Source organism: Vespula pensylvanica, chromosome 12 (assembly GCF_014466175.1).
Source record: "Vespula pensylvanica isolate Volc-1 chromosome 12, ASM1446617v1, whole genome shotgun sequence".
NCBI classification, from domain to species: domain Eukaryota; kingdom Metazoa; phylum Arthropoda; class Insecta; order Hymenoptera; family Vespidae; genus Vespula; species Vespula pensylvanica.
Window position 1 is genome coordinate 331,608 of NC_057696.1, and position 12,218 is coordinate 343,825.

The 12,218-nt window shown below is 33.1% G+C and overlaps 1 protein-coding gene across 1 annotated transcript; it reads right to left on the reverse strand.

Annotated features, from left to right (window-relative positions):
• Positions 1-4,347: 4,347 nt before the first annotated feature.
• Positions 4,348-11,813, reverse strand: LOC122633587. Its single transcript, XM_043821618.1, has 4 exons — positions 11,670-11,813; positions 10,855-11,204; positions 6,095-6,205; positions 4,348-4,811 (listed from the first exon to the last, which is right to left on the reverse strand). The coding sequence occupies exons 1-4, from the start codon at positions 11,811-11,813 to the stop codon at positions 4,517-4,519; spliced, it is 900 nt and encodes a 299-aa protein (XP_043677553.1). The 3' UTR covers positions 4,348-4,516.
• Positions 11,814-12,218: the final 405 nt, after the last annotated feature.

Below are 12,218 nucleotides of genomic sequence, written 5' to 3' on the forward strand. Positions count from 1 at the left end.
TCAAACTTTATTTGATGCAATGAATATTTAAAATTGATAAGAATTTTTACCGATATCATAGAAACATTAACAATAATTGTATTTATTTTTATTCCGAAAACTTGTATACCAAGAGATTTTCTATCGTTTACTTAAAATGTAAAATTACGAATTTACGAAGATATCATTTCCAAAAATAACAAAAAAAATTTTTCCTCGAATTTTGTTTTATAATTAAATGTGACTCGTGTTTCTAGAATGTGTTGCTTTATTTTATGTTTTGTGTCATGAACTAAAAATAATTGGAATACGTCTATCAAAAATCTCTCAAAGGGCGAAGAAGAGAATAAGAAAAGTCTTTAGTATATTCGAATTACATACAATGGTATTTAATAGTAATAATAATAAAATAATAACAATATATTATAATATAAAATGATAGTTATAATTATGATGTTAACGCGAATGCGAAAATAGATAGCGCAAGTGAACATAAAAAAAATTTTTTTCTCCATTTTATATGATTAAAAGAATATATCATATAAATATTCATTCGTTACGTGAGAGAAAATCGTTTACCTTCGGGTTTGTTTATTTAATGAGAGTATTTTACTCACTATATATAAAAGCGTATAAAAAAATGAAAAGAAAAAAAGAATGAAAATAAAAGAAAAGAAAAAATACAGAAAAAGTATGTCGACAATCTTTCGCATAAAATTCCTTAAAGCTTGGAAAACACCCGTTATATAAACGTTCAAGCGCATCTACGTTTGAACGATAAAATTTGTCTCCCCTCCAACAAATTTCTATCCTATTCCCTATGAATATCGAATGGGAGGTGAGTGTGAGCGCGTCCGACGCATCGCGTCTTTCATAATATAGGACGCACTTTCTCGCAAGTAACGTTGGCTCTTGCGCGCGCTCCTACACATGTAGTAAACTCCCTTAGAATTCACAAACGACTGATACGTGGCACTATATAAAGTCTGAATTATTTCTATACCTGTGAAAGCTACCATGACGTCATCTCGTTCACTTCGCTTTGCCCTTGGGGTTGGGTTTATAAATTATAGAAAGATATTATACGAATTATATATAATGATTAAAATAGATTAACTTTTTTACGTTTATTGTTGTCCTATTTTACGATTATCAATTTTTTCCATTTTTTCTTACTTTTACTTTACTTACGTTATTAACTTTTCATTCTTTCTATCAAATAGTACAAATTAAATATTTATTATATAACACGGAGAATATATTTTTCTCGATTATCATTTTGCCGATATATTGATATTCTTTTATTTCTTTATTTCTCGCAATTTATTTCTGTTTCTTGATACAATATGGCGTTCGCGTTCATTCATTTTTATATAAGTATTACCATCTTTATATGAAGAACCTTGACGAGTTTGATCAAAGTCGAATCAACTCTAGTAGATGATAAATAAAGGAAGGAAAAAAGAGAAGAAAAGCGAAAGAAGATGTCGAAACAAATTCCTTCGTTTGATCCAGATCAAGCTTAATTTTTCAAGCGTTAGAACTGTCGATAAGAAGTAATCTTGGTAAATCCTGATGTCTGTGGAGAATCGAAATGGCGTCGAGTATAATTCGAAGAGGAAAAGATATCGTTCGTTCGTTCCTTCGTTCGTTTCTTCGTTCGTTCCTTCGTCTATTTCGTTGTTCCTTCGTTTCCTCGTTTCTATAGCCTCAAGCATTTCTTCTTCCTCTTCTTTCTTTCTTCTTTTTTTTTTTTACTTAGGTCAACCTTCTTTCGACCGTTACTACTGTCGTTATTGCAGAGCTTTTTCCAAGGATTCACGGGTAAGAATAAAAAAAAAGAAAGAAGGCTCCTTCTGTTTCGTCGAAACTTAAAACGAGCGACGATATCACCTAAGGCGGCAAAAGACATCGAGGCAATCGGAAAGACTCTGTTCTATCTCTTTCTTTCCTTCGATGGAAGGCAATACGCGTCTCACGAAATGAAATTAATCGAAGGGAAGCAATTTCTCGAGATAGTAGTAGTAGTATTGCAGAGGGAGGTTCGATGCTTTTCGTATCGATAGTTGGGTATTCTCTGCTTGCTATAGAAACGTTTTTCAAGAATTTATTCCCGTAATTTAAAAATGAAAATAAATAAATTATTCTAGTCATATATACTTACACACATCACGTATTTCTTTTATTACTATTATTCTTGACATTTCCATTTATTTCATATTGTTTTATATCCTTATTTATGTTTCCTTTTTCTTTACCTACATCTACGTTTCACATATAATATGTATTATAGTATCGAACGAAAATCACCAGGTTATACATGTTTTTTACTACTTCGTAACAAATCAGAAGCTCGTAAGGAAAGATTATTCACCAGAAGCTGTAAAGTGTGGTCATTCTTTTCGATGGAGCAATCGTTTTTCTTTCTCACTCCTTCTCTCTTTTCTCCCCTCCCACCACCATTACCTTGCCTCCTCCTTATCCTTCCTTCTTCCTCTCCACGTTTCTACGATACTTCGTGGAAACTTCCTATCGAATTTTCATCGAGTAGTACGTTTACGAACGGACACAGTCGAAGAAGTTGCGAAGGTAACTGGACTCAATCCGGAAGAAAGTTCAAGAGGAGAAGTTTAACCGCATAAAGGAGATCGGTATATTGGACTAAGTCGATGTTAGATCGATTTCTGACGTTCTTACAAGATTCTTGTACGTTTATCTTTAAAATTGTCTATCGAATATACTTTCCAAAATATTATCATAAATGGCATGTGTAATATCAATGTTGATAAAAAATAAATTCATCTCATAATCCGTTAATTATCAATTAAAAGTTTCATTCTCCCTCTCTCTTTCTCTCTCTCTCTCTCTCTCTCTCTCTCTCTCTCTGTCTTTCTTTCTCTTTCTCTCTTTCTCCCTCTCTCATTATAATACACATTTCTTTTTAATCTAAGGATAGGTAGTAGAATTGTGGTTAACCGTGCAAGAATCAGATGGTGTCGTGGAAAAGAGGGTTGTTATAAGCGGTCTATACTAATACCACCGGCAGTACTATCAGCAGTAGTACCACCACCAGCACCATCACCACGCCCGGCCTGCACCGCGAACTGGGGCGGTGCCACCAACGCCGTAGAATCGATATCTGTTCAGCTCTTACTGAATTTTAGTCACTATGAAAAAAAAAAAAAAAAATATACTTATCTACGAGCATGAAAAGAAAATGAGAGAAAAAGATAAAAATATACTTCTTTCTTACCGGTTTGACAGTAATAAGTAAAACATATATGTGTAAACGGAATCTATGAAATTGAATTCTCGAAATGAAAAACGTTATCCTAAGATATACATATATACATGTATATATATATATATATTCAAATTTTCTATTATTTCTGATTAATTAATTTGTAAACAATGGATGTATTGTGAAGTTCTTTATTTATTTTCTCATGTTTTCTTGTTTATATATATATATATATATATATATATATATATATATATATAATACAAATGACTATATATCAATGTAACCATTCATATAAATATTAATTATTTCAATTACGTTGATTCATAGTTTCTTCATTAATCAATGTGACAATTATCTCGCTCTCGTATATTTTTCATCGACTCAGCTGGTAGTCTATCGTCACGTTCCTATTTCAGAAGAAGCACGCTCGGCAAACACGAAATAACAATGAACAAGTCGAAAATCAATTTTCTCTACGACAAGTCGTCTGTTCGTTTTTGAAATGAGTTAGGAAAAGAGAGAGAGAGAGAGAGAGAGAGAGAGAGAGAGAGAAGAAACAGATGGTTCGTATTATACGAAGAAAGACATTTTACGTATAGAAATGAGAAAGGAAAAAGATCTCAACATCTTCATATCTTTGTCCAAGAAAGTCCGCAAATCGTGCCGAGTGATTTTTCATCCCTTATCGCGTTGACCGCACGACGTTACGCAGCCAACGTAGAAACTGAAAGGGAGGAAAGGGGATGAGGGAGAGAAGACGAAGGAACATCGGCAAGGCCAGTCTGTCCTTCTTACGTTTGACAAAAACCTATCCACCTACTCCTTATTCTTTTTCTTCTTTCTTCTTTTTCTTCTTTAGATCCCTCGTTGGAGACACCCTCTTATTTAAGAAAAGATACGGATACCGGTGTCACTTACCGGGAGGGTAGAAAATTAATTCCGACTTAACCATTTCCTTCAAGCGTTCCCAAAAATTGCTTTTCATTTTGAGGTTTTTTATCGATGGGTTCTCGGTGGCACCGATTAACTGCTAGAACTAAGAGATTTACCCTCTTCTCTTTCTCTCTCTCTTTCTTTCTTTTCTCTTTTGTCTTAAAATTTCTCAATTTCTCGTCTCTTTCTTGAAATATTTTTTATAACGTCGACCTTGATCTTTTCATTAAAACGTCAGAGGCAAAATCAAACGATCATAGCGTTTGATATTATCGGAAGTTTCTCCTACGTACTTAGATATACGAAAAAAGAAAATCTCATTTAATTTTGAGAACTCGTCCTGTCCAAGATAGATAGAGTTTATTTCATGTTATATCTTGTCCAATTCTCGCTAACGTCGTGGTCGTGGTCATCATCGGTGGCATAAGTTCCGGACGAACCAATCGGAATTACCGGATGCAATGGGTGGTAGCTAGTAACGTCGGTATAGTCGCTCGACGGTGCATTATATTTCCCGAGGGCCATGTCGATGAGAGAGAAACTGCATCCGGGGAACATGGCGATGCAGTCTTGGCCGTCGTGACCGGCTTTATGGGCATTGGTATACGTGTGATGTTCTTCTGGTTCAAAAGAAAGTATCTTTTTAAGGGGTAACCTGTAAACAAAAGGAAAAAAAATGTATGCTCGGATTATTTATACATATTTAAAAAAATTCACTGAACAGTTTTTTTTAACACCTTAATTGTCGTTATCGTCACAGATGACTGAAAATATAAAGATTGATTAATAGTAGAATAATATAAGTAGAAATGTTATAAGTAGAATGTAGTCTACTTATAACATTTCTATTTACTAAATTTAGAGATTCTAAGTAACATACAATCAAATAAAAGATATTGAATAACGTAAATAATTAGATAATGTAAGATAAAAAGTTCGTTGTGCGCACTTTTATCTTAATTGATAATTGTTAATAATTTTGTTATAGAAATGCGTTATTTCTTTATTTATGATATACAATGTAAATTCTGCATCTCTTTATGGCGTTATAAATCATTTCATATCGTTTAAATCGTTTCATTTTTTACCGTTTCTTTTAAAAAATAAGAAACGATAAAAAATTGTAAATTGAGTATTATATCATATCCGAAAGTTTAATGTATCCTAGTTTTATAGTACATACTTAAATTTTGTATTTTAACGAATTCAATCATGATTAATAATGAATTTTTATTAATAACATTTTATTACCAGGCATTATGAGAATATATATTTGCAACAATATTAAATGGTAATGTATTATTGTCTCTTGCATCTTTCTAACAACAATGATGTTCATAAATTAAATTTAATTATAAAATGAAATTTGATACTTATTTTGATATGTTTATACATTTGTATATTTCTTTTTTATACGAACGATATAAGGTATCAGGATAATTTAATGGGATAGCGTACGCTCGTTCGATTCCATTGAGTTAAATATCCCCGGTGGAACGGTCGATGGAGAAACTTGAAAGAGCAAAGCAATCGGAGCGTTAAACCGGAATCGGAGAACGCGCGGGATCGCGTTATAAAGTAATGAATCACTCAGAGGATCGAATTGAGGAGGGAAACAAACTTGGAATGGGAAAGGAACAGGGAAAGAAATCCTTATAACGTTATTTGCTTAACCGATGCTTCTTAAGGAATAATGTCTTTCATCCCTCCCAGCATAAATCAGATTATTTTCAAATCCGATCGATCCTTAATTTACTATTAGGATGAAACAGAAATGAGAAAAGAGAGAGAAGTTTGTTCGAATTTTTTGGCTCCCATGGACCCCATGTTGAAGGTATGTAGTTGAAAATCTGTTTCTCTCTCTCTCTCTCTCTCTCTCTCTCTCTCTCTTTCCCTTTCTCTCTTTCTCCTTTCCAACTTATCTTCAATGAACCTTACGAGAACGATATCCTCATCATTTCTTCCACAAGAGTGTTTCCCTTCGGCATTAGTCGTTGGGAGGCCTCGCAAAGCGCACGAAGGATACAGGATCTGCCGTCAAAACCCATTCTGAAAGGATAAAGACGATTGTTTTAGTTTTACCAGTAAGGTAAAACTTAAATATACGTTCGTTGCTTTTGATATAATCAGAAATACAGTAAAGATTAGAAAGCGATAGATATATACATATTAATAAGTCATAATTAATCAATATATTTCATATCGTCTTTTAATCTTTTTACATTATTATACTATCAGATATATTTTGGACGTTTCATGAATTTTCGTCTTTATCGGCAATTTCTAATACGACTACTATCTTGTAAAACTGATCGAACAGGATATTTCCGTTTTGTGGCTAGTATATCTCTTTCTATCTCTTTCTCTTTCCTTTTCTTTCTCATTCGTACTTCGTCGTTCTCTTTCCCATCGGGAAAGCTAACTGCGAGAGGTGGTTTATGCCAGACGATATATAACCCGACGTCGCGTCACGATGCTTCGACATTCGATTCGACTGCAATATTGGATGTAGCAACGGCGGATGTGACGTGGATCTACTCTCCCGCTCGTACTACTACTTCCTAGTTTCTCTCTCTCCCTCTCTCTTTCTCTCTCTCTCTCTCTCTCGTTCTGTTTCGTTCACATAAAGGAAGAAAATTCACGTGACTTGCTTGCTGCGAGAGCCGCTCGCTTTGAGCGAGCTCGAACGTTACGACTTGATTCGAGGACCGTAACTTTTCTATTGATTAACAATCTTTTATCTTTTGAAAGTAAAATACGTATGGACGTAGAGATGCGATTGTGTAATCAACGATTACTTCTAACGATTGCTTTTAATACTCTTAATGCTATCGAGATTAATAGTAATCGTGAATCGATCTATAGTTTCTAATAAAATAATTTGAAATTATATAGAAAGATTAGCAATAAATTATACCTATAGATACATACCTTACACAGTCTATATCATGTGATACAGAATCAAATACATAAAATGCAATTTGTAAATTATAGTCCCTTTTATAAAAATTGCTTACCTAATATTATTAAATATAATATAAAATATATCTTCTTAAATGTATGCATGATGTTGTTAATTTCTCTTGTATTATTAACAAAAAAAAATATAAAAAAAGAAAAAAAAAGAACGCTCGTTATAAACTCGTTGAAAAATGGTAATTAAAAGATCCATAATCGATGGAAAAAAGTATTTTACATTCCGTAGCGGTATCAGCTGCAATATAATTAGGTCAATGAACGCGGTTAATCACGTCGAATGAATTCGAATTTCTCTCGAAGAGTCATATATCTTCGATGCAAAAACGCGTGGTACGCGAATATTTCGAGCGATCATGTTATCCAGTCGCGGCACGAATCGAATTCGCCGACAAAGGGGTGAATTTTAGGGCGTGGCTAGCGAACGAAGAGGAGACTACCTTTAAGACGTTATCCATTAACCATAAGCGTTGGATCATCCTCTCATCTTTTAAATATGTATTTCTATGCACATATCTACCAAAGTACTTAAACTATAGTTATTCTTACCAACTAATGTTTCATCGAATCATATACAAAATTATGAAAATTTATATATGAAACTGTAAGATCTTGATTCATCTCGAGTATATTAAAATAATATCTAATATAATTAAACTATAATTAAAATATAAGTAAAATACAGACATATATACATATTTATACAAACACACACATTTATACACATATATATGCACATATACATATAGACATACACACATTACATACACACATATAATTACAAAATAATACATATATATCATTAAAAATATATCAATATATTTATTAACTCACTATCTTAGATATTACTTGATACCGTTCTCCCATCATTCTTTATATAAATCCCAAGCATCGTCAGTTTCTTTAAAATACATTATTGTACTCGTTTACACTGTTTTACATAATTTGTTTCCTTATCTTACAATATAAAAGCGCGTTCAAGAATATAAAATATTCTTAATTCCTCGTAGCAATTCACTCCCGATAGCTTTTTCGATTCGCATTAATCACGATCTAAGGTAATCTCATCGATCATTTATCACAGAAAAATCGAGTCATCGAGTTACAAGCAAACTAGTTTACGTTCTAGTCTAAAAGAAATCTCCTTTTCTTTCTCTCTCTCTCTCTCTCTCTTTCTTATAGAATAGTTTGATCGTTCGATCGAGATATCGATAATCTTATCATCTGGTACCAAGAATAGCGTAGGAAAAAAAAAGAAAAGAAAAATAACATATGGTTCCACCGTTAAGTTATAAAGACGGTCTTGGTTATCCGAGACTTGGTAAAGCTTGAATGACTCTTGCGTGGACGAGAATGGTTTACAAGATGGCTTACAGAGGGTTTTCGTGTCTCCGATGGTGTTCGTGGGTGGCCACTGGTGATCGTAGAACGGCTTAAGGGTGGCATGAATCAGAGGATGGCGCCTCGGTAGCCGCGAGTTCTCTACGGCTGTTCGTTTCTGAACAAGCATGCCAGACCATTTATCCGTTTCTAGACCGAATTGCTACGGAGATGTAGTTTCTTCTCTTTCCCTATCTCTTTTTCTCTATCTTTCTTTCTTTCTTCCCTTCCTATCTCATCCTCCACGTTCTTTCGCTCATAATCAGATTTATAACCATCCACCCAAAGTTCGATTATTTTTCCTCTGCAATTACGAACGAATCGGAGGGGTTGGATTTCGAGATATTTTCTCTTCTGAAGTTCTTTTTATTTTATTTATTATTTGGTTATGTACTATTTAAGAAATGAAACTATTTAAGATAATGAAATTCTTAAATTAGTAGGGTATATCTGCAGAGTGATTGTCTTCGATTTTGATATAACATTATAGATTGACAGAACAGATGAAAATAAACGAAGCATGGATTTTATTATCCGTGGTAATTCGGTTTTAATGGAAAATAGACTATAAAGTTTTTTCTTTTTTCTTTTTCAATTATCTGTGTGTATGATTTGATTTTTCATAATTAATACAATAGCGGAATTAGATTTAAAAGAATTGTTATTTTTCTTAAAATTATTTATCGCGACCTTTATTATTTGAGATATAAATTTTTCCGTAAGAATAAATTCCTCTGCTAGTTTAATTCTGAATTTAATCATACATATTTAAATGTAGCTTCTATATTTAATAGTCGAGATATTGATGATGATTTAACGATAATTGATAAATTTAACAATAAAATGGAAGTTAATGACCTGTTATGAATGTAATGTAAATATTCGGAGGAATTTCATACCAATTGAGTTGTGCTATATTTAATTCCATTTTATACATTTTACACAAATTAATAAAATTACTGTTTAAATATACTAATAATATTCATTTTCGTATATCTGCATGCTTCGTAACTGTACTGGGAACTTATGGCATTCAAACTATTTAACTTAGAACTTTTAGATACGAGTTAACTCATACAATATTACATCATGTAAAATTACAAAATTTATGATAAGAATTTCTATAAAATGAGAAAAATAATAGAGATTGGATACCAACTTTGTTTAATAGGAATTTTTATTTTTTTCTTGTTTAATAAGAATTTTTATCAGCATACAACGGAATTACCGCAAATTAAGAAAAAATAAAAAACCTACCTTTTTTTTCCATTTACTCTATCAAACTAAAATTTCATAAAATATTGAATTTTTCGGATAAAAAGAAATGTAAATAAAATGAACAAAATTTCTTGATAGATCTTGAAAATGTTTTTCTTATTAGTATACGTCTTATTTACGGGTATACAACTATAATAAATACATCAAAAGTAAAACCACTTAACTCTATCGTTTTTTTCCCTCTCTCTTTCTTTGGGATGTCGCTAACAAGATGAAATCTTATTGAAGATTTTTATGGTCGAAAATGGACATTTTTACCGAGAAACAAGGACGAGATAAAGTGTATAGTCTATATACTTACATACTATATCGGGTCTTTGCATTAGGTAACTCGATCGAAAGGAGGTACGTAGGACATTGACGATAAAAAGAACGGAGACACGTCAATGGGGACGGGCTGACTCTTCGTAAAGAGAAACGAGGCTCGATCGGCACGAAACCACTAACGTCGCCGTAACATTTTATTATCGAGTATCGAGCTTGTCGTCCCGTCCGTAGTACATTTTACGAAAATTTTTTCTTACCATCGAACGGCCGACCTTTCTTCCCTTACTAAATCTACGAAAACTAGAATTGACATCTTCTCGATCGATTTTGAGAAAGGAAATGCAAAATGTCGTGATGGCAGATTGCTTCCTTTTCTCTTTTTCTTCTCTCTTTTTTTTTTGTGTAAAAAAACAAAATTAATTTTTGAATCAATAGGTGTATGCGTGTGTGTATGTGTAAATAGAAATGAGATCGAATGCAATCGTATATTTTCCATACATACATTTGTAATCAACGATCGTATTAATATTCCGTTGGGCAATTAATCCGCATGGTCCTGCCCGTCGCGTTAGATTACGTTAAACGTCATGCCGTCAATTAATAATTAGTATCATCGAGCATTAGGATATTATAGGTAGAACGATATATGGCAGTGTCGCACGACTGTCGCATCGTAATAACAATAATAACAATAACGATTATGAGAATGACAAAGATATGATGACGGCGATGATGATAATAACAATAGTAATAATGAATAACATTATTATTAATAATAGTAATCACAAAGTACTCACGAGTTCATGATGACCTCGAGTTTATTGTAAAGATCACGACGATGTCTTCTCTGGAGATAATAATAATTGGCCTTGTAACCTTTCCTCTTCTTTCCAGACGAGGAAAATTGGACGTACTTGCCAGGCACGTTCCATCCAGTATACTCGAAGGCATTCTTATTCACCGATTGTAAGCTGTTCTTGAACGATCCGTATTTGTTGGCGCTCTTGAATCTATCGTTTCTGAGCTGAAGAAACGGTTCGAGAGCCGGCTTACTCTCGTTCGGTAGATCATAAGAGATACCCCAATTTACGCCCTCTGTGAAGATGTTGTCTGGCGTTAGAGTATGCATTGTCATACAGAGCGCGATCTGGAAAATAGTATCAATTAGATATATTAGTATCTAGGTATAGTAAATATTTTATTTTTCAAAGGAAGAAAAGAAAAGAAAGGAAAAGAAGAAGAATATATGTCATACGAAAATAAAGATGATTTCATCATGATTGAATATTGTTACTTTTTCAAATTCCATTTTCTCTTTTAAATGTAACAAACGATTTATACACCAGATAATTTCTCTTTAGCCGATCCCTCGTGTTCGAAATGAAATGGAAGAATAAATATAATGTTAAGATTTGTCGGATAAAAAGAAAAACAGAAAGGTAAATTGAGTGAATGTATATATGTGCGTCTATGTATGTATGTATGTGTGTGTCTTAAAGTAAATGTGCCGTGTACACATTTTATCCTTCCTTAATATTCCAACGTCTCATGGGTTTCCGTGGATCCGGAACATTTGTACAGAAGAATGTTGTACGTGCCTCTTGATACTCACGGAAAAGCTCGAGCCTTCCGGAAAGACGACGTAACGCTTCCGTCTCGAGTGCGGACTATCACGATCACTGTCCGCTTTGTACTCATACAGTAGACCGCAAAGTATCGTCAGAATAAACAGGTAACGGCCGACAAAGCGATCCATATCTCTGAAATGAAATATACATGGAACGAAAGAAGGACTTAGTTTCCATTGTTATCCTACCGTAACAAAAGCAATCGATTCGCTGTAATTTGATATTATCCGAATTCGATAACGATATAACAATAATATCGATCAATATATTTATAAAATTGTACAGAGAGAGAAGGAAAGAGACAAAGAGAGAACGAGATAGAGAGAGAGAGAGAGAGAGAGAGAGAGAGAGAGAGAGAGAGAGAGAGAGAGAAATGAAATATATTTTTTCAACTAAGTACTTATTTATTTCAAAAAATAAACTTATTTCTCACACAAGTTCTTACTTACTTACTTAATTATCTTTTCTCGAAAATAAAAAATCAAAATACTCGAACTAAGTACTTATTTACTCGATCTTTGAAGATTTTCGAT